The sequence below is a fragment of the Panthera uncia genome (genome assembly GCF_023721935.1).
Source record: "Panthera uncia isolate 11264 chromosome C1 unlocalized genomic scaffold, Puncia_PCG_1.0 HiC_scaffold_3, whole genome shotgun sequence".
NCBI lineage: Eukaryota > Metazoa > Chordata > Mammalia > Carnivora > Felidae > Panthera > Panthera uncia.
Window position 1 is genome coordinate 7,053,013 of NW_026057584.1, and position 26,988 is coordinate 7,080,000.

Below are 26,988 nucleotides of genomic sequence, written 5' to 3' on the forward strand. Positions count from 1 at the left end.
TACAAGCAGGGGCAGGGAAGAAGGGACGTGCTAGTGATTTGCAGCAACGCCCACGGACCCCAATTTCAGAACAGGTGCCCCTCTCTGGCCCTGGAAGGTAGCGGTGGTGGTGGAGAACGACCAAGGAACATTCAGGCATCTTTGGAAATTGAGAGAGGAGACAGGCTGAGCCCACCCTTGCCTCTGAGATGCTCCTGGCCAGCCTCGCAAAGCCCACTGCCCCTGAGTCCCACCCAGCGCCCTGGCCAGGTGCTCACTGTTTTAAAAGTCATGCTGGTGATTTCTTGCAGGGAGTGTCTGAGTATCTCCAGCCACTCCTTCTCTCCCAGGGGGTCCTCCTGGGTGCCGATCACGTAGATGTCATGGGGGATGTAATCGGCAGAATCATCCCGAGTCTTTCCCTGCCCCTTGGAGAGAAACCAGGACGTGATCTTCTTGGGAGGGGGGGCGTTACCTTCAACAGCAAAACCCAACACCAAGTGAGTCAAAGGCACATCAGGAGAATTCAAAACACAGGTGGGGGAAGTATGCAGGGCAGGAAGTTCACACAGTCACTGAAAACCATTTGGGTCACCCAACAAAGTACTGTAGATAGAGAATGAGGTACTAATTGTTCCCAGGATGTCAGGTAGGGTCAGAGTGCAGTAACGTTTCTTTGTAAAGATAACATGAACTTTTAAAGATGAGAACTAGTACCTGAAGATGCCATATGGTGCCTTGAACGAGTGGCACAAGATGTCAAACACCGTCCTAGTCTTTGGGGCTAACTTAGTGACTGAGACAGTCCTTGAGCAATGTACATTCCATTGGCAATGACAGCCCAGCAGGCTGGCAGGTTTGGGATAGGGGCTTTTAGCCCAGGGTTGGGAGACAACAGGGACTTCCTCGCAAAACAGAGACATCTCGGCTGAAAACTAAGAGCCAAAGAAACAGGAAGAGTGTGGAGACCTCCTCCATTTTCATTTCAAAAAATGAGTCAAAGCAACTCAATAAAGAAACGATGAAAGACATTTCTCCTCGAAACCCCCTTCAAGATTGAGTAAACTTTTCCCCCAAGGAGATAACCCTCTTGGCTCACAAGTGCCAAGAACCGACGTAACCTGACTGCCATCATTCTGCTCTCTGCTATGGTTCGTGGTGGGACTGTAGACCCCGGGGCCGGTGGTCTCTGCTTGGGGAAAGCCTCCCACCCACCCAGCCAGCCAGCCAGCTCCTTCCACACTGTCTTCTGTGTGAAGGGCACTCCCTCCAGTTGGGAACAGGATGGGCTTAACCACGTCCAGCCAAATCTAAGACCTCCATGCTCACAGAGGAAACACAAGAGGGACAGCGTACCCGCATGCACAAACCCGAGTGGAGAGCTGATAGAATCAGGCAGCCAGCAAGAAATACTAGAGAGGACAGAAGAGGACAAAGGTCCCCAGGCATGGGCCAGAGTTCTACTTCAGGGCTACTCTGGCCCTGGAAAAAAATCTGGGCATGAAGGCCTGGTGGCTTGTGGAATCAGGGTCAGCGGCTCTCCTGACTTCCCTGTTGGAAGACTAGCCCACTCTCCACTCAGCCGACAGTCCAGGACTAGCAAATTACGTTCTCGTTTCCAGATCACTTCCTGTCCCTCCATGAAGGGCTGCCACTCACCCTACTCCTCCCAGAGGACACTGCTAGGTGACTACTAGCCGTGTCAGATGGCGGAGGCTGACTCCGCTCTGGACAGTGCGGGGAGGAGAGACACCCAATTAAATTAAAATATCAGACAAACAACAGATAACTTTTAGAGGAAGTCTGTCCCAGGCAATATCTGTTCAACTAAAATTCAAAATTGACTAGACATCCTGTACCTACTTAGTTTTTCTCTAGCTGAAAACTTACACTAAATAATTAGTATGACTTATATTTAGTGTGATATATTTAGTATATAAATATGTATTAGTATTTAAGTATATAGTACATGGTTAGTAAATATATATATATGTGTATATATATATATATGTGTATATATATATATGTATATGTATATATATATATATATATTTGGTGCATATTTAGTACTTATTTCTAGCTGAATACTTACACTAAGTAATTAGTATACATTTAGTGTGATATATTTAGTGTATATATATTAATATATAAGTATACAGTACATGGTTATAACTATATATTTGGTGTATATTTAGTACTTATTTCTAGCTGAATACTTCCACTACCTGGTACAACCTATATTCGGTATAATATATATTAACATATAATATGTATCCATATATAAATACATATAGTATATATTTACCATAATATATATTTAGTATGTATTTATTTCTACCTAGATACCAATACTAAAAAACTGTGCCGTTTATATGAAATTCAAATGCAATTGGGCGTCAGAGCTCTCTCTTCCTCTCTCAGTAAATCTGACAAGGGAGTTCTCTCTCCCAGGCCCGAGGCCCCCTGGCGAGCTGCCTAAGGCTGGCAGGTGCCCAAGAGCCCCATCACCCATATAGGCAGTTTCCCTAACACTTTCCAGCTTAGACGTGCCAGGTAACCCAGCCCAGCTGCTCTTGGGGCATGAGAATCCCAGAGCTCATTTCTCTCATCCATTGTCTAGGGAAAAGTCCACAATTCCCTAGAAAGGAGGCTGCGTAGATGGGCTGGGGAGTGGGGGCGGGAGGAGGACAGGTGTCCCCCACCCGTCTGCAGATGCCCGAGGCAGCAACGCAGAGCCCAGAGGGAGGGGATGGGAGGGAGCGGATGGGGGTGGGGGGCATGTGGACCCACCCATGTTCCAGGTGCCGATGAAGATGGTGATCATGTCCGGCTCCGCCTGCTCCGAGTGCTTATTCTTCATCTGCTGGAGAAGCTGACAGAAGCCTTCTCTCTTCTAGGGATGGAAGGGCAGACAGACTCAGAAAGGCCTCCACCTCCCTGCACATTACACTTTCAAAGGGCTTGGTCAGCTTCAAGAAAACTGAGAGGGGCGCAAATCAGTACGGACTTGCGGGAGAGCAATCTGGAAATGTGGGTCCAAAGTCTCAAGGAAGTGGCTTCTGACCGCCATTCCTCGGCAAGGGCCTGACTCTAAGAACCACCAGGAACTGTGCAAAGACCCAACTGTGTCATGGGGACCGTAGCGCGCACTTCAACACAGAAAAAATTAGAAACGACCTCAGTGTCCAATCCTAGGAAGCAAATTAATAATCCTATTATGAGTCATCCACATGCCAGATAGAATACCGTAGGGTTTACAAGTTTTGGTGCAGAAATACTTTCTCAACAAGCATAGATGTCCAAACTATATTGTTAGGTGGGAAAAGTCAGTTGACGAAACCGTATGAATAGCACTGTTGCATTTTTATAAAAACACAAACAAAAACCATCCAGAAAGACAGAGTCCAAAGTCTACTAGTAGCACAGGTGTGTTTTCATTTTAAATGTTTTGCTTATTTGTTATTTTTCCACCAATGAGAATAGATTACTTATTTATTTGCTTGTTTTCCAGTTTATTTCTTTATTTAGGGAGACAGAGAGAGAATCAGCCGGAGAAGGGGCAGAGAGAGGGGCACAGAGGATCCTGAGCGGGTTCTGTGCTGACAGCAGAAACAACAGACAGCAGAGCCCCAACGTGGGGCTCGAACTCACAAACCACAAGATCGTGAGTTGAGCCAAAGTCAGATGCTTAACCGACTGAGCCACCCAGGCACCCCGAGAATAGACTACGTATTTAATGAATGAAAATTTAGATCAAGGAAGCTAACAAGAAAAGAACAGATGAAAGCTGTCAGAGTCTCCTTCATAGTCTTCACTGAGTTGTCCCGGGTACCTGGGTATACAGCAGGGGACAAAGCAGCGCAGCTCTCTCAGAGCGTGCCGTCAAGGGCAGGCTGAAAAAGCACACACACACATATTTCAGGTTGTACCATATGAAATTACCAATATGTGCCTGTTTCACACCTACAGAGATGGCAATTTCATTCGATTCAACCTAATAATTGCAAATCCCAGGTAATCACTTCTGAAGAAACCAGCTCACAAGGACGTTGTGAGGACTGTCATTATGGAATCCTGTCTTCAGTTACGTACGAATGGCTCCAAATTTGGTGCCTCAGTTTACTGCTGTGTCTCAATCCTGAGCTTGCAGCAACGGGCAGAATTGGTTTTGGGATCTATGTCCCCGTATGCAGAATGACGCCCAGCCACGAGTTCTTTCTCTCCACCTCCCCCCCTGCCCCTTCACTGTCATGCCTCTGAGTTCTTCCCACCCTCTCAGCCAGCTCTGGGCACCTTCGGGCCTCCCACTGGCCTCCCACCAGCCCACCCCTGCCACTTCATCCATGGGGCAGGTGAAAGAAGCCAGGTCCTGGCACTTGGTAAGCTAAGCTGGGAGCCCTTGTCCCTCAGTCTTCCCGTGGTGCTAACACACAGTCAGCCAACAATCTGATGTGATTAGAGCGCTTTGCGCCCTGCCTCACATGAGCCATATAGTAACGGATGAACAGTAAGGCCGACGTGGAGGGTTTCAGTCCCTGGCTGCCATGTCGTAGCAGAGGGATCAGATCATAGAGAAGCCGGACTCTGGCTACACAGAGGCCCCCCGCAATGCCCAAAGACCCTGAGGATTTCCATCAGCCGGCACCACCTCCTGTTCCAGGAGCCAGTCCTGGTGGGACGTCTCACTCCTGCAGAGTGGGGCAAAATGCAGACACGGAAGGAGTGCTGGCTGGTATTTGGAGTTAAATCTGAGGTGCCCCAGAGGGCTTCTGAGTCCAGCTCAGAGAAGAGAAAATGTCTCCCAGTGGGGCTCAGGGTGGGATAAGGCACAAGTGATCAAGGACGCGCCCCCTCGGGGGCAAGCTGTTCAAATCCCAGCAGACCTGGGACGTGTCCCAATCTCCCCGGGACTGGTTTTCCCAGGTGGGAAGGGGGCTGTGAGAACCAAGTGAGCTAATGGTGCACATTTCCAGGCACAAGCAAGCCTCAAAAGACAACATGTCCCTCACTCCCCTCCTGACCCATCTAAGTAGTTTGTCATCACTCACTTTGGAATCAGCAAAAACATATTCCTTCCGCAAGGTCTTCTCCTTCTCAGTTTCCACCAAAATCACCAACTTGTTCAGAAACTTCTGAGACTTGATGAGCTGCAGGACTTAAGAGAAATGAAAGTTAATTTATTCACTCATCTACTTATCACACAATATGTAGAGTCTACACTATATTCTGCCACCTGATCAACAATCCTGACCTCCCATCCCCAGGTGAGCACCAAATTTATGCCTAATCTCCTAGATCCCTTTGCTCCTGGCTGTTCTTCTGGACAAGGGCTCATGCTTGAGAAGGGTGGTGCTTTGTACAAGCAAGAGGCAGCCTGGCCAGAGCAGAGACAGTGTGAACTGTCACCTTTTCATGTTCCTCCTTTGCTTTCTCTCCTCCTACCTCCATTCCTTCCTTCTTTTGCTTTGCTTTTAGTTTGTGTCTAAACTAAAATTGTTCACTTCTATCAACAACCAAGACTCAAATCGTTCTACAAGATTTTTTACAAACATTAGTATCCCCCCAACCCCACCTCCCTCCAATGTCCTCCTACCAACAGGCAGCCACGTTCAACTCCCTTAATGGATTCTTTGGGAATTTTACTGTCTCTAAATAACATGCTTATATTACTTCTTGGTGTTTCAGTTTTAGATATTTCCTATTACATATCGACTTCCCACTACAGAAGATGAAGGTTTAGATCTCTTTCAACCTGTCTCCCTTCTCACACTCCTCTCCCCCTACTAATGCGTAATTTCAGTCCCCTCCTCATCTTCCAGTAATTTTGGCCAAGTAAGTACTCAGTGTATTATTAGGACTATGGAAGGGCTATTGACAGATAAACCTCCACTGCTTTCCTTTTCCTACACAACTTTGTTTTTCCTGGAGTTAATAATTGCCATGTTTTTTTTCTTCCATTGGTCCTAACCCTCCTAGTATGTAACTCTCTTTTTCCTGTAATTAAACACTTTCAACAGGTTTGCCATCCTGGGAAAGCCTCTCCCAGAGCCTCTGGGCCCTCTCTTCTCTGGGCTGGGGACCTCTAAGCCTCATGCATAGCCATTACCTTAGAACTTCCCTCTCCATCATTCAGGAATTCATTCACTTGTCTCTCTTGTACTGGATCCCATTTCTCAGCTATCACGTCTTTCTCTTTCTTGCTTTATGCCCAAGTTTTGGTAGAGCAACATCTCTAAAAGTTTTCCAAGAAAAGGGAATGGGTAATAACTTTTGGAGGCCTGGTATGCCTGAAAACCCTACCTTCACACTTCAGAATAATTTTCCTCAGGACTCTCCCTTTGGAGAACTTGCTCTGTCATGTCTAGTTTTGGGCACTGCTGCTGAGAAACTCCAAGTCATTTGGATATACCTGTCTGCAGAAGAGTTAACCTGGGAGGCCTGACCACCATCCTTGGAAAGATGCTTGCAAGGTGGTGGTTGAAGGGCATCTGGGAACATGGTTTTGGGAAGGGTCCCAGCATCTCCTGACTGATAAGAGCAGCTCACTATCCCCAAACTGTTTCTAAAACAGTATGGTTTACACTGAACATCCGCTTTCCTCCTGGAAGTCTAGAATTTGGGTATGTGCCAGGCAGAGAGGGTGCCTATGTGACCAGTCGCCAGTAAAAATCCTGAGTGCTGACTTTCTAATGAGCTTCTCTGGTAGACGACATTTCACATGTATAGTCACAACTCACTGGGGGAGTAATTAAGCGTGCCCTTTGTGACTTGTATTGGGAGAGGACTCCTGGAAGCCTGTGCTCGGTTTCCCCATGGAATTCTTCCCATGTGCCCTTTCCTTTTGCTGATTTTGCTTTGAATCCTTTCACTGTAATAAATCACAGCTGTATGACTTTATGCTGAGTCCTGGAAGTTCTCCTAGTGAGACCCTGAACCCAGAGATAGACTTGAGGGGAGCCCTGACACAGTCTGTAATCTATTACCTTGAAGATTTTAGGATCTTTTCTTTGACACGAATGTTAAGAATTTCCAATGCTGTGTGCGCCTTAAGGTGGAACAAATTTCCTCTGCTATGCTGGGCACTTTGTGGGCCATTTTCAATTTGGAAACTGGTGTTCAGCTCTGAGAATTTTTCTCATTGTTTCCATTTTCTCTTCCTGACTTATTTTGGTGTTGGACATCTTGGACTGGTCTAATTTTAAATAAGCTCTTCTCTTCTATTTTCCCCTCACTTTGTTCTTTTGTTCTACTTCTGGGAGCCTTCCTCAACTTTATCATTTTACCCTTCCATTCTGTTTTTATTTTTAAAACTTTCTGCTGTAATGTTTTAATTTCCGCTTCCTTATCGTCTTCCCCTCTCTTCCTTCCTCCTTCTACTTTTTTCTCTGGACGTTCCTTTTAAAATAGCACTCTGTTCTTGTTTCATGGTCCAATTTCTTTCAAACTTCATAATTTGCTCTCTCCAAGTTTTTGGTCTTTTTGCTTATTTTTGCCTTGAGTCTCACTGCCCATCCCAGGCTTCCCTTCAATGTCTGGTGATTCTTGGCTGTGTCTTCCAACAGCGACAGAGTCACACTGGGCTTCTGTACTGGGTGGTCTCATGGGCTGACTCATGGGGAAACCTCTTGATTTTTGCCCCTGGGCTGGTCATGTGCTCCAGAGAAGAATCTTTCAACCTCCTGCCCATAGCGTGTAGACCTGGCTGGCAGCATCCGGGCGAGGCAGGGATGAAGGCTGTGGGATCAACATTCAGAAGTAACTGCTATTTAGTCCTGTGTTTCCAGTGGGTTCCTCGGCCCTTACCAGGCCTGGTGTCCCCCCAGCCTTTACCTTCTCTGGAGAACTAACATCCAGTCTTCTAATGAGTGAGGGGACCTGGAGGGGAGGCTGTGAGGAATGGAGAAAGATCTGGTGGGTCTAACTCTTTTAAGAGAGATTTTCTTCCAATCCTGATGTTTATAATCTCACCTTCACCCCCACTTCTAGGGGCCCCTCACAGTATCAATTCCTGTACCCTTTGTGGGTTCTGTGGTATGAGTCAGGTGTCTCAGTTTTTCCTACTACATGCTTAAAATTGAGTTTTGGTTCCTATAAGTTGGTTATCATTATCCATCTGTTTTTCAGCACTTAGAATTTTGTTGCCATCATTTTCTCACCTGGTCTCTTTGTCCCCGCGAGTTTTGCTTTTAGGAGGGAACTGACAAATGTGTATGTTCAACGGCCATCTTGACAGAAATCCCACCCAAGGGAAATCGTGGATGTCCTGTATGCTCAGAAATCCCATCAGCCTTGGGGCGCCTGGGTGGCTCAGTCGGTTAAGCGCCCGACTTCAGCTCAGGTCACGATCTTGCGGTCCGTGGGTTCGAGCCCCGCGTCGGGCTCTGGGCTGATGGCTCAGAGCCTGGAGCCTGCTTCCGATTCTGTGTCTCCCTCTCTCTCTGCCCCTCCCCCGTTCATGCTCTGTCTCTCTCTGTCTCAAAAATAAACATTAAAAAAAAAAAAAAAAAAAAAGAAATCCCATCAGCCTTGTCGGCACCGTAAATATCCCATGGTGTGACTCCCACTGCTACCAAGTGGGACACCCTCAGACTCTTCCTAATCCGCTACTATGAGGCCATGTCTCCTTCCTTCCAAACTCCTGGTTTTCCTTGACATCCATATGCAGGATTGTGTGGCTGCTTCCAAGATGGGACATCTCGCTCGATCAGGATTAGTACTCTACCAGGCCTGGTATGTGGCCCACTTGTCCCCACACCTAGTTAAATAAAACCAGAAGCTCTTTGTGGTTCTCTTCTTTGCCCCTCTACATCCACCCATGAGCAGGTGTGAGCAGTTCTACCTTCAAAACATTCCCCACGTCCATCTTTCAACATGTCAAGCCACCACCACGGCAACTGTCTGGTGACTGTCAAGGCCTCCTAATTGGTCTGTCTCCCTGTCTCCCACAATCTACTTTTAGCACAGCAGCCAGAGTTCATCTTAAATGGGATCACACTACTCCCTTGCTTCCAATCTCCTAACAGCGGCTCACTGCCCTTAGAACATACCCCGGCTCACCAAGCCCAGGATAGGTGCCCGATCTCTGCACCATCTGTGCTCTAGCCACTCCAGCCTTCGCACACGCCAAGCTTGCTCCCATCTTGGAAACTCTGCTCAAGGGCCGCTGTCCATGGTGTTTGCACGGCCAGCATCTTCTTGACACTCAGGTGGCAGCTCAAATGGCACCTCTCCATCATTGTCCTATCGTCCTACTTACATTCCCAGCCTAGAGCTTATCACTCCCTGACGCCTTACTGGCTTATATATTTGTGTACTTGGTAATTTTCTCCTCGACCCTTACTTGCATGGAACCTCCCTAAGAACGAGGACCCCCCGTTATTCACCTTTGCATCCCCAGCACCTGACACATAATACACCTAATAACTGCTCAGTGAGTGAATACATTATGGTTTCCTCATACAGCAACTGGCTTTTCCTATGCACAGAAGAGCTCAATGCCAAAGCTACCCATGAACATGGTGACTGGAGCAGGGCAAGGAAGCTCCAACACCTGCAGTCGAAGATTTCCTTCAAATGATCAGCACTTTACAGAACCACGATTGGAAACTGTGCCAGGACTGGCTGAAGACATGCCTTATCCCACCAGCGCTCACAATGACCCCACAGGAATTCGTTTCATGGCTATGGGCACGGAGTGTGAGTGGTGAAGCCACTATTCAAGGTCAAGCCACTATCAAGCTGTGGAGCAAGGATGCAGACACAGTATGTGAATCCCGTCTACCCAGAGCTCCTCACTGCTGAAGCACCCGCCTCCGGTGCCAGTTATAGACAAGTCCCTAAACACGCGGCCCCATGGACTGTGTTACCGCAATGGTCTTGAACTCATTTGTTCATTCACTCACTCAGGGATTCACTCAGTATGTATTTATCAATCACTTACTCTGTGGAAGTGCGGCTGTAAACTCTGGGGATTTAGCAGTAAACAAAAAAGCCCCACTTCCTGGCCTCTGTGGAGACCACATTTTTCTGGTGGGCGGGCGTGGGGGGTGGGAATTTATGAGCAACATTGCAAGCGCCTCAGTCAATTGGCAATCCCTGACTATGCACCTGCTGGGTACCTGGTCCTGTGCAGGATTTCAGAGGGTGTAAGATAGGGACTTGGCCCACTTAGGGGAGGGAACTTGTGAACAAGTAATTGTGTCCTGATGTGACAGATGCCGTAACAGAGGGTGAGCTGGGCTCCACGGACTGAGAGGACAGGGACCAGGTAGGTGCGGCCCGCAGGCAGTCTGGGCCGGCAGGCTCTGGGCATCCATGCTTCTCCTTCAAAGGCTCATTAACCTCCACTGTAACAGTGCATCTCGACACAAGCTGGGTTTTCCCAGGGCCGCTCTTCTCCAGCTTGGCTCTTTCACCCATCCCTGATCTGACGGCAACTCTCACACCGCCCATAATCCCACAAAGGGGTATATTCACCCCTCTAGGAGGTCAACCCATCCATCAGTGCTCTCCGTTCCACAGAACGTCTCCAACTTTTACTTTGGCATTCAGGGCCCTGTCCACATCTGGGACCCCATGCCCCACTGCTCCTCCCCTTGGGGCCACAAGTAACATGAGATTTCCCTAACACCCTACTCCGACATATGCCACTCAGTCCTAGTGCCCTCTCCTACCTTATGCTTGGTGAACTCCTATTCATCCTTCAAAGCCCTAGACAGAGCCATCTGTAGTATGAAGCCTCCCTATGTATCCCACAACAGAGCTAATCAATTGTCCTTCCAGGCTAACCTCGCATCTGACACACATTCTAATACGTGCTCACAAGTCAACTTTCCTTCTAAACTGCTACATCTTTGAGGGAGGACTATACTCGGGACTGGTCCGTGGAAGATACTCCAAGGAAAAACGTCCACTGAATTAAACTGACAAGGGTGAACAGTGCTTCCCAGAACCCTCAAGTCCAGAAATTCGAGATCTTTACAGCAGTCAGGCACTGTGACACCCTCTTCCCTCATCTCAGACTTCATTTTCTTAAGCTGGGTCCACCCCTTTCAGCTGTAACTCATTCTCTGTGACAGGTGAGAGGGAAGGAAGCATGCTCTAAAGTACGGCTCTATGGATCACTTTCAACACAGCCCAATCCTATTCAAACCCTCATACGCCCCACGTCTCTGGCCCTGCCTCAACACCGTGACCTCCACCCTGCATGACCTTGACAGCCCGTGTCTGTGTCTGTGTCACGACACCCCCGTGTCTAGGGACTTTCTTTTCCTGGTCTTTCCTTACTGCTGCATCCTGCCCTCTCCATCTTCTGCCTTACCTTGGAAGGATGATTAGAACAGCCACGGTGTTTTCACGAGCACCTACTACTTACTCTAAGTTGATCTCTTTAAGACTTGTGGCAGCCCCACAGGATGTGTATCCTTATGACAAGAGCACACGGAGAGAGGCACTAGACCGAGGTCACGAGCGGCCAAGCTGGGATCCAAGGCTGGGCTTCTACCGTCTCCCCTGTACCATCTACGCTCTTCCCCTCCCTGCACCCCACTTCCTGCATGGGACTGGTCCCCAGACTCCCACCCCACCTGCTGCCCTGAGAGCATCCCTTGGACCTTGGTGCCACAGCCCAGATAGGAGCAAGAGGTTGCAGGCCGGAGTAGGCCCACGTGGGGTTGACCTCTCTCCCCCGGCCTCTGCCTGGGCACTTTGCCATGGGGCCGGTGCTGCTGCTGGGCACAAAGGAGGTGCTCTCAAATGCCTCAGCTCATCTACTCCGCATAACAAACCTAGGAGAAATCCATTATTGTTATTACTATTACTATTATTGCCATTTCACAGATGAGGAAAATGAGGCACAGAGGCCATAAGTAACCAGGCCAACATGGTATCACTAGCAAGTGGCAGGGCCTTGATCTACCCTCACTCCTCTCTGTCCCCTTGTGCCCAGCAGTCTGGCACCAAGCCAGCACTGAACATAGAATCTCCCTTCCTGCCAGTCTGCAGGCCCAGCTGTAGGGGACTCTGGGGGATGTTCTGTAGGGCTTGGCTGTCGAGCCAAATATCTGCCATCTGAAGAGACAGCTCAGGTGAGTGTTCTTGACGGGTAAGTCTAGAGATCCGTGTGAAACATGCCATGAGATGCTGCGCCTGCCATCTCCGCTGATGCTCACTCAGGCCCAGAGCAGTTGGGCGAAGCGTCCAGGGTCACACAGCTGCTGAGTGGCAGAGCTGGCATATGAATTTAGGCAGTTTAGTTCCAGGACCCACATGCTTGAGCACATGCTAAACTGGGTCTCAGTCTACGCTACGCTAAAAGACGCTGACTGGTCCGGCAACCCTTCCATGTGCAGGGCTCTGTACGGGGACCGTGCCGTGGCCTTTTGCAACAGCCTGGCTCCTAGTGGGGAAGTGCACGTTCACAAAGAAGTGCCCCCCGTCCCCCGCCCGGCACCGAGCATGTAAGTTCCCTTCCCCAGGCTTTGGTGGAAGGCAGTGGAACAGACGGAGGGCCTCGTGAAGGAGGCACATGCGAGGTGGGCCTCGGAGCTGGGCGGGGGACCCACAGGCAGGGTGAGGGGTGGTGAGCATCCTGGCACAGGGGTGGGCGTGCCTGGTGGGACTTCCTCTCTGGCGGTCCGCTACTGACCGGCCAGGGGTAACGGCACCTGCAGAAGGGGAGAGTCACGGGTGTGGGAGGGGGTCTTACTCTTATTGTGGCTGTAGAACTTGTCCTCAGAACCGTCCTTGGACTTCTTAATTATCAGTTTCCCAGACTCCACGTCGACTTTGAGCTGCAGCTTCTGAGGAATCCCCAGGGATTCTGACTTTACCTGCAAGGAGAGGGGAGACGTGGGTCACCCTCTCTCTCTCCAGACTCTCCCGGAGCCTGTGAGCCCTTCGTCCATGGGGTTGCACAGCCCTTGGCCGCTCCAGCCCTGGTGTCCCGTCGGTGCCATTGGGCTCCTACCTCCCAGCGTCCCTCGCCCCAGAGCCCCAGTCCGTGTTTCTGCGGGCAGCCCCCGAGAACCTGGCGAGCGTCGTGTGCACATCAGCTGCTCTGCCAACAGGTTTGGCAGAGGGAACAGGTGAACTACCGGAAACTGATTCATTTCACTGCTTAATTTGACAACACTCATTAATCTGATGCGTCATCTATTCCCAGAAAGGATGTTCACAACAGATTTAAGCTCCTGGGCCTTGTTACAACCAACAATTTAACATTTACTGATGACAATTAGGAAAAAGACAATTGCCTAGGCATGCTCAGAAGCTGGAGATGGAAATACAGAACTATCATCAGGGCCAGAAAGGGCCTTTGGGGCGCATCTCGTCCTGTGTTTTGGAATGTGGGACCAGGGCTGGGCTGGCTGCACCAGAATCTGTGTGGATCGTTAAGAAAAACAAATTTCTGTATCTGAGCTCGGAGGTTCTATGTAAGTCACGCTCGGGGAAATCATGGAAATTGTATGTTTTCCTGCTCTTCTCTTGAGGCACTACTTTGCTGCCAGTTTTGGGGGCCCCTTTTTGATGTCACTTACTGCCATGAGTTGGAAGATACAGTTTAAAGCATCTTGGGCTGAGGAGCTCTCCCCTGGGGAGCCTTCCCTGAAGGGGGTTCGCACACCTGTCTGGGTACCAGCTCCACACGTGGCCCTGCCAACCAGCACTCTCAGTGTCGGGCTCCTTGCCTTCATACTGCTGAGCCAAAAGGCTGTCCTTCCACAGGGACCAGAACGGCCCCCGGCTTCCTGGAATACAAGGGCACATCCACTCACCTCAAAGGTGACCGGAGGGATGAGGGAACGTCGATGGGGAGACTCAGTGCCTTCATGCAGCAAGGCCTTGACCTGTGGGCATGAATGCATAAGGCTCTTCAGGTTGGGGGGCACAGGGAAAGCAGCGTCTTTGGGGACAGAGTGAAAGGGAGCACAGAGCATGCACACGGGGGCATTCTCTAAGCGAAGAGAGGACCAAAGAGAAGCCCAGAGAAGCTGCATCCCGGGATGTCCTAATACCTTGTCTTCAATGGAGGACAGGAGGCTCGTCAGTTGGCTGAGCTTGGCCACCATGTTGACTGGATTGGCCTCACCAGGCGCCTGAGGGAAAGAGCAGGTAGGGACAGCAGTCACAGTGTCACCATCCAGAGGCGTTCCGCTGGGCCCTTTCCACGCTCTCTCTCATTTTGCTCTCCCCGCCAACCCCCCAAGTGCTATCACCCCCCTTCGCAGACAAGAACATCAGCTATGCAGCATCATCTCAGCATTGGCGTCGCCAAAAAATAAACCTTCCTCTGCTTCTCCAATGTCCTGTCACCTCAGCCACTCAAGTTGCTCAAAAAACATCCTGGGATTGGCCTTGATGGTTACCTTGGTTCCCCCTACATCTACAGCATTGGTGTTCCTCCTCTACTTCCAAAATATAGCCATCTCACTGCTTAAAACCCACCACTGGGAGAAAATTATTTGAACTCCTTAGCCTGCCCTCTGAGGCTCTGTATGGTGACCCTTCACCCCCAGCCACTCTCCTCCTCACCTGTGACCTGCGCGTGTCCTTGAGCTACACTCCCCGAGGAATTCCCAGAGATGTGGGGGTCACCTGGGAGGACCACCTCCTCACTCAGGTCTCAGATCCACAAAGGGGTGTTCGTGGACCACACTAGCTAACGATGACCATCCTCTATCAAATCACTCTGCTTGCTTCCATATCAATCACCTAGGTCATTCATCTGTTCCTTGTGTTTTCCCTGCCAGAACGGGAGCTCTGTGAGAACTGGGGCCATGAGCATGGCATGCAGGACTAGCACCTGGCCATAGAAGATGCTCCATGAAGTTGGTCAACACGTACAGGAGGCCCAGAGAGCCGAAGTTCCTTGTCTGAAGTCACACAGCCAGTGAATGGCAGGGCGGGACTTGAATCCATGACCTTCTTGAGACCAAATCCACGGTCTCAAGCGTTTATTCCCAGAACCGACATTTACAAAGCATCTACTCTGAGCCAGATGTGCAGTCACACAGGTGGAATTAATGATACCATCCCTGCCTTCCAGAAGCTGGAGGAGAAAATCAGACGTGTGTATGGAGTGGACCGACGGTTATTGCCAACCAGGTGAAATCCCTTCACCTCACCCCTTGCGTAGGAAGTCAGCCACCCTACACTTTTGTTTGACATCCAATTCCACCCCCCCACTTTAGTGTACTACCTGTCCCATCACCTCGGCTACCACCCCCACCATGGCCATCACAACTGCCCCCAACCACCCTCATCACCCCCCACAACGCTCAGGACTTTGTCAACACCTCAAACACATCCTATTTGTCGACAATTCTCTTTTGGTTTTGCCCTGCTCCTTAACAAAGCTCAAGGTCAAGCCTCAGGTGGGGTGGGGTGGAGGGGCCTCAGGTGGGGTGTTGCAGACCAGCTGATCAGCAGAGGGACAATTCAGGATCCCTTTGTTCCGGGTTGTTTTTCTCATAAAAAATTTAAAAGATAACAGATTTGACCTCCTCCTCTCCTTCTTGGGCACTTGGAATGACCCGCTGGCTTCCCGGGGCAGTCACCTTGTGGATTTAGGCTGCTGTCTTCTTCCCCTCTCCTGTGTCTTATGAGGCAGGCTTGGCAGAAACTTACCGAGTGTAAACAAAGCTATTGACAAACTGGGGGTTGGTTCTCAGGACTGAAGGGATTAGCATGATGCCTGCACTTGTGGGTCCCAGCCCGCAGAACATACGGGAGAATCTGAGGAGTTCTGCTGCTGCCAAGCACACTTTAAACGCATCCATTCATCTAATCCTAGCATGAATCGATTCTTCTAACCCTTGTTTTGTGGACGGGAAATTGAGTCACAGTTGGTGAGTCAACTTGTCCGAGGTCACACAGCCAGTATAGACCTGAGACTTTAAAGTAGATCTAGCCCAGTGTTTCTCAGCTGGTGGTGATCTTGCCCCCCAAGGGACATTTGAAATGTCTGGAGACATGTTGGGTTGTCACAACTGGGGGATGCTAATGGCATCTGGTCAGTAGAAACAAGAAGGCGTTAACATCCTACAATACACAGGACAGTCCCCCACAACCAAGAATCACCTGGCCCCAAATGTCACGAACGTCAAGGCTGAGGACATAATTCACAGCTTAGCCTAGAAGTGAGCGAATTGGTCTGAGTGATACCTGCGGGTTCCCATAAACTGGCCCAGTTATTTTACTTTGCTTTTTAGTTGCCCTTTTAAAGGGAGGATGTGGGTTCCAGGGTTAACGACTCTCCCTTCTCACACCGGGCAAAGCTAGGTCTCTCCTAACCCTGAAGTCCGCAGTCATTTTGGTAACATTGCACCTCCCATCAGTTCTCAACTAAATTCCACACAGGGGTCCAGGGGTCCCTAGCAGGTCTCGCCTACCCAAGGAGAAGGGCCTAGTGTCATGTGATCTCGCACAAACATTTCACTTACTCCTTCAAAAACCCTGCAGTATCAGACACGCTATACCCATTGCACAGATAAGGAAACGAAAGGCCACCAGGGGCACGTCAGATGTTGAGCTCATCTGTTTCTGAGTGTTCTTTCCTCTACTGCTGGCAGCCTTGGAACTTCCTCCTCCATTTGTGAACTTCTGAAGGCAAGAACCACCTCTGCATTTCTTTGTGGGTCAGGGTCTCATAAGGGAGAGTGGGAAGGAGAACCCCTCTCTCCAACCTCATCTGAGGTTTCTCTCCATCCTGTCCCAGCTCTGTCCTGCAGCACCCCAGCTTGGCTGTTGTCACCTTAACTGCCTGGGGGCCTCTACCTCTTCTGGTCCATTTCAAAAATGTGGGCATGGTCTTCGGTTCGAACTATGTAAATGTGAGGGTCTGGCAGGGCCCCTGTTTTACCTGGATTTGCTTTTACTTTCCCAGAAATTAACGTATCATCCTTCACTTCGAGGAAAGCAAAATCACCTTTTTAAATTTCTGGTGAATTCTTAAGCTGTGTAAATAGCACATATACATTTTCTCAGTAAAAAAACCTCTTAGCAAACAGTACGGTCAAACCTAAAGTCCCTCTTGGCCTACCCCATTCTCCCTCGGTCCATCCCCCCTGGGGGTGACTAGAATAGCCCTTTGGGTATAAATCCTTCTGGTCTGATTTCCACATATAGATGTACCTCGGAGTTTATAGATTGTTTTGCCATTTGCTTTTTTCCCCTAAGACAGCTGCCTGTATATAGAACGGGGTGCTTTAAGGATGTATGCAATTAACATGGTCGTTGCAGATAAACAATGTTTCAGAAACCCCATTTCTCCTCCCAACTGCACAGCAATGAACCCATGAGTCCCTGACCCCAAAAGCCCGGCCAAGCCCTGACTTCACCAATCAACTTTTTGCTCATCTGATAGGCAAGGTTATGAATGTCATTTGCCAGTTACAAATGAGGTAAGGCTAAACAAGTTTTTGTATATATATTGGTCACTCCCACCCCTCTTTAGTGAGAAAGCCTTTTTTTATAACCTCTCCCCATTTTAAAAATAGGGTTGTTTTTACTTATTTGTAAGAAGTTTTTCTTTCTTTCTTTTTTTTTTTAAACATATTAATCCTTTGTCCCTTATATTTGTTGCAAGTCCTTTCTCTGGAGATGCTGCTTTTGCTTTTTAACTCTGCTGGTAACATCTTTCAATATGTAGATCTTTGCTCCCTAGATGACTTGGCCTTGGCTCCTGCGAGTCTGTGAGCCTGTGTGTGGATGGGGGCAGGGAGCATCTTCACCTTAAGGGGCAAGAGGCAGGATCAAGCATCTAGGCACCCCGTGTTTTTCTTTCTAATAGTTTCCGATGAACAATGATGAGAAAAGGCCGTGCCGTGCTCCCTTATTCAACACTAACAGGCAGTTCTGCTGAGTATGTAATTTGGAATCTTCACTCAAGTCAAAATCAGGCAGCAGGGAAATGCCTTACTGGTGGTACAGGGTCCTGAATCTCCCACCCCCACCGGCCACCCCATGCTCTGGTCCCCCAGCCAACTCAGGGCGTGAGTGGATGGGGGGCTCCCTTCTGAGCCCTGGGGACTCGGGCTACCTTACCCCCCCACACCCCTCACCTCCACCCCAGTTTATCAATCTCTTCTTTCCAACCCCAGAGCCTTTACCTGAGGCCGTGGACGGAGGCCAGGGGAGAGCTGCTGGTCAAACAGCCTCTGCAGAGACTCCAGGGAGGGGAGGGTCCGGGTGATTTCGCTGGGAGCAGGAGACAAGGTGAAGGTCAGGGATTAGTGAGGACCCAGGGAAGGCTTGGAAGGATCCAGCCAGAGGCATGGCCACACCCAGTCTGGCAAAAGACAAGCCTGGGCAAAGATCCAGGCCTGCCAGTGCTGGCCCCCCTCCCCCCACCAAGACCCCCACTCTTCCCATCCTGTCTCCCACCCTGGGCCAAACCCGAGTCGCAATGCGTAGATCCGTAGATCTGATTTACCTCTGGTTAGCCATACTCACAGGCTGTGGATAATTCAAATCTAGGATCGCGAAACTACTATGAAATCACTTAGTAATCCCTGGTTCCCAACCTCGAGTGTTTAGAAGAATTGCAAACACACCTGGGTGTTAAAAATGCAAATTTCTGGGCCCCAACCCGATTTGGTCCCGAATCTGCATTTTAAATGCGTGCCCCAGGGGCTTCCGGTGCTAGCAGTCTTCTGCGCCTTCTAGTTCAAATCCCCTCCCCGCCCCCGAGACGGACGCCTGGAGAGATTTTTTTCATTGTCTAATTCCTTGACAACTCCTACCCATTCTTTGCTCCTGTCTTTTTCTATTGTTTTCACATTGTTTTAAGCACAGCGGCAGACAATTCTGAGTTCTAGTTCTCCCTTATTTCACCCCAAACTTTATGTCTTTACATGTTTAACTTCTAATGGTGTTGAAATATTCTATCGAGTAAACGTGCCAAAATGAATTGCTAGATACTTGGGTTATTTTGAGATCTTGGCGATTACAAATAAAGGCTGCTCTGAACAGCTTTGTTCCCATAACCTTTCTTTTCTTATTTTCAATTAAACTTGATGATAAGCAGAGATTGTGTCTCTTGAGCAGTATTGCTAAGCCTTTGAGTGATGGTACCCATCACGGGCCATGGACACTGTCTGAGCTTGCCCATTTGACGTGCTGTCCTCATTCTAGGATTTTCTTCCCCTCTCTCGTTTAGTGGATATAACACTGCATTTCAATATTGATGCATTGATTGTATACCTTTAATTTATTGTCATTAAATATATTTCTACATAGTTGGTTTTTCTTTTTGTATTTCTTTTTGTATAAATTGTTTGTGTCCTTTGTCAGTTTTCTGTTGGGAATTTTGCCAGAATTTTTGGACGTTGGTATAAACGTTACATACCGCTTTGCTTTTTATTTAATCTGGATGTTGCACTTTTTTCCCCATTCTGTTATTTTCATCCTGGGCAGGTTGGATTTCATTGCAAAGTGCTTTATAATTTTTTGTAGTTCTATTTTTCATCTTTTCCTTGGTAACTCTTTGCTTCCCTTAGTTAAAAATTTATCATCAGTATTTACTAGTAAGCAATTATTAGCTCATTTTAATTTGGTTTCTTACTTGCTTTTTTTTTAAGTTACATTACATACGGGTTTTTCTTGTCGATATTATATTTTTTAATTCCTTACCTCATCTAGATTTTTTTTTTTTTTTTTAAATATGGGGTGGAACTAGGTTCATCTTTCTCCGTATTACTATTCACTTTCACTCAACAACACTTGCTCTGTTTTACATACTTCTTTTGGGCTCATCGAGCATATAAGCTCTTCTAGAATATGGTAGGATTTGTTTCCAGGCTCCGTATCATTCATTTAACTACAAATCCAGAGCTCCGCATGTGTACCAGGCAATGCCAAGGTGGCAGATTTACAACGTCTCACAGTTTCGGGGATGGTGTTTTAACCTGCTGGTTTCGAAGGCATCACAAGTGGGTCTACTCCAGGGACCAGGAAGGGTGTGGAGGGAACTGACTAGCAAAGCAGAGAGAGGGGAAGGCTGGGCAGGCAGGTTCTGGGTTTCCCCAACCCCTCCGCCAGAGTTCATTCATCTGTTCATGCAGCAGTCTTCCCTTTATTTATCTTTAATCTTTATGTATTTGTTTTGAGAGAGAGCGCACGTGAGCAGGGGAGGGGCAGAGACAGAGGGAGAGAATCTCAAGTGGAGCCTGACATGGGGCTGGATCCCACCTCCCACCACCATGAGATCACGACCTGAGCAGAAATCAAGAGGAAGAGGCTTAACCCACTGAGCCACCCAGGTGCCCCAGCAGCTTTCCCTTTAAACTATCATTTTCATACAAGAATTCTGGGTTAAAATAAAAAAATTTCCAAGGCACTAATTCTGAACATGTTTTAACGTCAAACAGATGTCCCTTATGGTTCTCCTTTTTAAAAATGTTTTCCTAAAAACACAAATACACATACACAAGCTGAATCCTTAGGGTTTTCTAAGAATGATGCTGGTTTTCCTTCTATTTTTAAACTGTAAAATCTTGACAAATCTGACTGGCTCCCAGATGTGTCTAGGAGTGTTGGTTAGGGTCCCTTCTTTTTCTCATCTTACTTTGGCCAAAATTTCCCATACAACATGAAACCAGATGATAAAGGGCACCTTTTTCTTCTGTTAAAAAAAATTTTTTTTTTTTTAGTATTTATTTATTTTGGGGAAAGCACAAGCAGGGGAGGGGCAGAGAGAGGGGGACAGAGGATCCAAAGCAGGCTCTGCACTGACAGGCTGATAGACTGATGCGAGGCTTGAACTCAAACTGTGAGATCATGACCTGAGCCAAAGTCGGCAAAGTCAGCAAAGTTGGACGCTTAGCTGACTGAGCCACCCAGGTGCCTCTCTTTTGTTAGAATGTTTAATAGAATGATTTTACTGTTTCCCTGTCGAGTGTAATTGGTTTTACATTGACACCTATTGCATTACTAAGGAAGTACCCCTCTATTCCATTTGTAAAATGCTTTAAAATTAGAAATGACTTTTTTTTTTTTTAACAGAGAGAGTGAGTGGGGGAGAGGGGCAGAGGGGGAGAGAGAGTGAGAGAGAGAGAAGGAGAGAATCTCAAGCAGGCCCAAGCTCAGAGAAGAGGCAGACTTGGGGCTTGATCCCACAACCCTGGGATTGTGACCTGAGTCAAAATCAAGAGCTGGATGCTCAACCGGGTTGAGCCACCCAGGCACCCCAGAAATGACTTTTTAAAAATCACACATCTGTTAGGATACCTATGCAAATGATTCTTTCATCTTTTAATCTACTAAATGATGGTGTTTTATGTTGACTTTTCTTTGAAGTGAGCTCTTTATCGAAGCCTCCATTCTTCATATTACTAAATTATATATACTAAAACATTACTGAAATGTTAAACATTTATATTAATAAATGGATACTGTTTTATTTCAGGCTGCTATCTTGACTACTGTATTTTTCTTGAAGACTGAATTAGGTGATTTTTGCCATTCAGGAATAATTTATAGATTATGGTCATCATTTGCTTCTTGAAATTTCAAAGGAGGGCACGCATGGTAATTTTTATGTTTCATATTGTATGTAAAATATTTGTTCCATTTAAACTATAATATGAAGATCTGTAGCCATGTCAATGTGTATCATGTTCTTTTTTAATTAAAAAAATTTTTTCTTTCCTTTTTAATGTTTATTTATTTTTGACAGAGAGAGACAGACAGTGTGGGCAGGGGAGGGGCAGAGAGAGGGGGAGACACAGAATCTGAAGCAGGATCTGAGCTGTCACTGCAGCTCATGGACACTTCCCCTCTCTCGTTTAGTGGTGCCAAAGTCGGACTCAATGGACTGAGCCGCCCAGGCGTCCCATCCCCGTGCACTGTATTCTTGATTTGCAAATCTTTAATGCCGATTACTAAGTCTCTTATGCTTCCAATTTTTTTTTTTAATTTGTTTAATGTTTATTTACTTTTGAGAGAGAGAGCATGCACGTGAGCGAGTGGGGGAGGGGCAGAGAAAGAGGGAGACACACAATCCGAAGCAGGATCCAGGCTCTGAGCTGTCAGCACAAAGGTGGGGCTCAAACCCAACCCAAGACCTGGGAGATCACGAGCTGAAATCGGATGCTCAACCGACTGATCCACCCAGGCGCCCATCTAATATTTAAAATGGTAACTGACTGTTTTCCTAATTTATTTCTGATTTTATTTTGACCATACCCCCTCTAACAGTTGTTGTTATTGTTTATTTGCTAGACAGAGACCTCTTAAAAGACTCTGTGTGGGTCACTGCTGTGTCTCCATCCCTGGAACAGTGCATGACACATACTCGGCACTCATTCAATCTCCGTTCATGAGCACCGAGTAAACACATGTTTCTGGTACTTTGTTGGATGTGGGAAATAGCAAGGCTATTAGGACTTGACCCACGATAACCTTCAAGAGACTCACAGTCTGGATTCAGTTTGTGTGTTTGACTCATCCTACCCCCTTTTTCCTAACAGAGCATCTAAAGCTATGGCTTTTCCTCCAAGTAGTGCTTTGGCTGTGCCACACAGAGTTCTCCTACGCGGTGGTCTGATTACTCAGTGCCCCCACACTACCCATAAAGGGTACCCCTTGTGTTGGTTCTTTCCTTAATTTGGCTGTGATTTAAGAGGCTATCTGAAAGTGTGCAGATGGTTGGGTGGTTGTGGCTAGTCTTCTTATTTATTTCTATTTTTGTCATGTTGTGTTCTGGGAGTACAGAATGAACACTTTTGCTTTGGGTGTATTCATATCCAGCTGCTCAGTAAGCTGCTGGGCTCTTATTTTTAGGACCACCAGCACTCTAAGATTTCTGGGAAAAAAATTCTCAGATCCTTTTTAAAGGAAACACATGTGATTAGAACATTTTTACAAGGTTTTAAAATCTGCAAAGACTCCCCGTGCTCTTTTTATTTTTAAGCTTATTTATCTATTTTGCAGGGGAGGGGCAGAGAGAAAGAAAGAGAGAGAGAGAATCCCAAGAAGGCTCCGTGCTGTCAGTGCAGAGCCCGACACGGGGCTCAAACCCACAAACTGTGACACCATGACCCGAGCCGAAGTTAAGAGTCGGGCGTGCAACGGACTGAGCCACCCAGGCACCCTGACTCCCTGTGCTCTTGAATGACATCTATGTTCCGTTAATTCCAGGTCAGTGATCTTCTCCTTGGAGATACTGCTTCAGAATTTATATTGTATTATCAGGCAGTGGGAATGATATTACATATTGCCATTTTTTAAAGTAAGGGTGCTGTTTATAATTATTTACTTTCTGAATTCATCTTCCCTTGTAGTTTGGAAATTTTGTAAGAAGAGATTTAGGGACGCCTGGGTGGCTCAGCCGGTTAAGTGTGGGGCTTCAGCTCAGGTCATGATCTCACGGTTCGGTTCGTGGGTTTGATCCCCACGTCAGGCTCTGTGCTGACACCTCAGAGCCTGGAGCCTGCTTCGGATTCTGTGTCTCCCTCTCTCTCTCTCTGCCCCTTCTCGGCTCACGCTCTGTCTCTATCTCTGTCTCTCTCTCAAAAATAAATAAACATTAAAAAAGAGAGAGAGAGAGAGAGGCACCTGGGTGGCTTAGTCGGTTAAGCATCTGACTTCAGCTCAGGTCATGATCTCACAGTCCATGAGTTCAAGCCCCACGTCAGGCTCTGTGCTGACAGCTCAGAGCCTGGAGCCTGCTTCGGATTCTGTGTCTTCCTCCCTCTCTGCCCCTCCCCTGCTCATGGTCTGTCTCTCTCAAAAAATAAATAAATGTTAAAAAAAAAAAAAAAAAGAGAGAGAGAGATTTAGATGGTGCTATTTGGTTGTTCTGCTAATTGGATCTTTATGAGCCTTCTCAATACCTGGATTTAGGTCCTTTATAAGCCTGGGAATACTTTTTTCTTTTATATACTTAGCCATTGATTATGCGTTGTTTTTTCCTGCTTCTTCGAGAGCCCATCCTACCAGCTCTAAGTTGAATCTCTATGAATGCCCTCTTTCCAAAGACTATCACAATTTTTTATCACACATTCTTTCTATAAGCTTAGTTAGCTCTCCCGTGTTTTCTATATATACTTCCCTGACATTCTGCTGTTTTGTGATTTAATTTTCAGATTTGATTGGAAAACTATGGGTTTATTTTTAAGGCCTCCAATGAAGCAGTTGTAATGCGGGTGACGTATTTTTGTTTCGGGTTTATTTGTCTATTAAAATCTTAACCCCGCTCTCATTAATAGATAAAATACCCTCTTCCACACTTGGACATTTTGCTTTAAAATTCCACTTGGAGTTCTTCTCATTTCTCCATTTTAAGCATTACCAAATATTTCCAGACTCTGGTGACGTTGTTCTCTATTCTTTTTTTCTCTGGAAAAGTTTCTGTCTGGTTCTAGGGAATCTAACTTGGGGTCACAAATCGCCCTCGAGCCCTTGTGCCGCTGACGTTCAGACGCGCACACTCAGCATGACGTTTTGCAGGGGAGGCTCTGGCCCTGTTTCTCACTCCTCAGTTCTCTGTCACCTTCCCACTTAGGGACATTCCTGTCGGGCCAGGCCGTCTGAGTGGATGGACCCAGTCATCTTCGGTGCTACCCTCACTCAGTCCCTCTTCCGGCTCCTCCTTCCTATACCCCACATCTAAACGTCCAACCTGGGTCCCCTTCTCCTCCATTCACCTTCCCCCTGTGGTGACCTCACCCCACCTGTCTCTTTAAGGCTTTAAGTGCCAACTGCACGCTAATGAGTCCCAAATGTAGATCCCGCCCTGAGGTCTCCCGGGTTCTAAGCTTCTGGCATAACTCCAAGGTTGGTGGTTCAGCTGGCGGGATGCCTAATAGTGCTTCAAGCCCACTGCAGCTTGAGAAAGGTCCCCCCGCCCCCGCCAGCTCCACACCCTCCTCCTCAACCTCCACTTTTAGTAACTGGCATCCCCACCCACTCAGCTGCTCACACCAAAAATCTAGGGGTCGCCCTCCGTTCCTCTCCCCCGATCCTGCATCCAAACAGGCAGCAAATGTATACCAGCCCCAGCATCCACACATGCCCCAGGTCACACTGCTGTCAGTGCCTGCACACCCCCACGTGCAGGGTCATCATACTGAACTAACATCTATCAGCCATTTCCATGTGCCAGGCATTGTCCCAAACCCCGGGACTCAGCAGGAAGCAACCCAGACACATCCCCGCCTTCCCTTCTCATGAACTGCCCTCGCATCACAGCCCCTGAGCTTGGAACTGCTCTCCTGCTTCGTGTCAGCCTCCTGAGATCCATTCTCCGCGGCCGGAACTCAGATCATGGCACAATCCTGTAAGACCTCGAGAGTCTTGTGAGGTGTACCTGCTGTGGCTCCTGCCTAACGCCGCCAGATAAGACGCAGGAGATCCCGTTGAATTTGAATTTCAGATAAATAATGGATAATCTACTAGTATAAGTATATCCCAGCACTGCATGGCATATACTTACACTAAAAACATATTTGTGATGTATCTAAAATTCAGACTGAACTCAAATTCATCCTGTGTCTGGCCCACCCCATACCCGCCTGTCCCCAGCCTCTGCCGCTAACACTTTCCTTCCCTCATTGTGCTCCAGCCACACAGACTTTCTGTTCCTCGCAGGCTGGCCTCATTCCTGCCTCGGGACCTTTCTTCATGACATCCCTCCACGAAATTGCTGGGTGGCTAACTGCCCCTTGTCACCAAGGTCCCAGCTCTATCACCACCTCAGAGAGGCCTCCTTAACCCCCAAAGGACACTGACACCCTCCCACCCAATGTCTCTGTCACTTTTACCTGTTTTATTTTGTCACAATGCTTCTTAAAATTATCTTTGTTTACAGACTTAGTCTACTATGGTGCTCCTGAGACGTCAGCTCCAACAAGGTCTCAAAGAACAGAAGGCTTGTGCACTGTGTTTTTACTGGATCCTAGTACCCAGAAGTTCAGAGGGGGGCCCTCCACACACATTGGTTAAGTAAATGATTGACTGACAGAATGAATGAACTGAAGACCTGTTCCAGACAAAGCAGTTTGAAACCCACACATTCAGAGGTGTGGAAGGGGAAACATAACTTTGCTTCTATGTAAGATTTTCTAAAATTCCATCCCCCAGTTAACCAAGTCTTCCAATGCTTTTGCCTCTGAGGGTGAAGACAGACAGGTGTGCAGTGAGATACATCACAGTGTCTCTAATTCTAGCTGGAAGTTAAGTGTTCAGTGAAGAGAGACGGGGAAAGCAGGAAGCCCAAGGAAGCTTTCCCACCAGCACAGAGAGGCAGGCACGCCGGGGAAGTTGCTGTGTCCAGAAAGGGAGGCGACCGAGATCCAGGAAAGTGCAGGTGGCAGTGAGGTGGGGAAGGTGTAGAAGTGACTGGGGTGGGGTGGGGGAGCCAGCGGAGAGACTTGGAGATGTACTTCCTCCCACACAAGGAAGCAGCAAAGAACAGGATCTCCTCTGGAACAGAAATAAAAGCTTGTTCCCAGTCATCATGAATCTGTGTCTCTTACAAAGAAAAAGTGCCGTGTGTGTGTGTGTGTGTGTGTGTGTGTGTGTGTGTGTGTGCGCGCGCGCACGTGTGTGTGTTTCCTAGTGAGACATGATTTATAACAACAGTATCAAGTGGAAAAATACCTCTCCAAGCAAATCTATAAAAATGGTTCTAGGTCCACTTGGCTGAAACTACATGAGTTGAAAGCCAATTCACTGAAACAAAACCCGACTGGCCGATCTGATGAGTGTGCTCCATTTGTCAAAGAAAATTATTTGTTAAATTTCCCGAATGTACTGACTGTGCTTTTAAGAGCCTTTCGGAGGAAAGTTCAATTTGATTACTGATGATGAAAGATTCTTTTTGGCATATTAGCTAAGCTAAGATGGATATGGCAGCAGAGAAATTGACCAGAGAGTTCTGGAGCTGCTGTAAGTTTATAATAAAATACACAGGAAATGGTATAGGCCGAAAAAGCCTCACCCACATGAAATGCCATTTTTCCCACCAAAATGTTGACCCTTCACTTAAAATGGGATTGTTTTGGCTCC

At 47.7% G+C, this 26,988-nt stretch overlaps 1 protein-coding gene across 3 annotated transcripts in view; it reads right to left on the reverse strand.

Moving 5' to 3' along the window:
• The window catches only part of INPP5D (inositol polyphosphate-5-phosphatase D), a 121,296-nt gene that overhangs the window by 33,814 nt on the left and 60,494 nt on the right, over window positions 1–26,988 (reverse strand). For 2 of the 3 annotated variants that reach the window (XM_049614660.1, XM_049614661.1), the window contains exons 6-12: window positions 18,090–18,177; window positions 13,995–14,075; window positions 13,755–13,826; window positions 12,686–12,809; window positions 5,028–5,134; window positions 2,770–2,872; window positions 258–454 (exon numbers count right to left, since the gene is read on the reverse strand). In XM_049614660.1, coding sequence (XP_049470617.1) covers window positions 258–454; window positions 2,770–2,872; window positions 5,028–5,134; window positions 12,686–12,809; window positions 13,755–13,826; window positions 13,995–14,075; window positions 18,090–18,177 — 772 coding nt within the window. The remainder of the gene's footprint in view (window positions 1–257; window positions 455–2,769; window positions 2,873–5,027; window positions 5,135–12,685; window positions 12,810–13,754; window positions 13,827–13,994; window positions 14,076–18,089; window positions 18,178–26,988) is intronic. The other variant, XM_049614663.1, reaches the window with a different exon arrangement.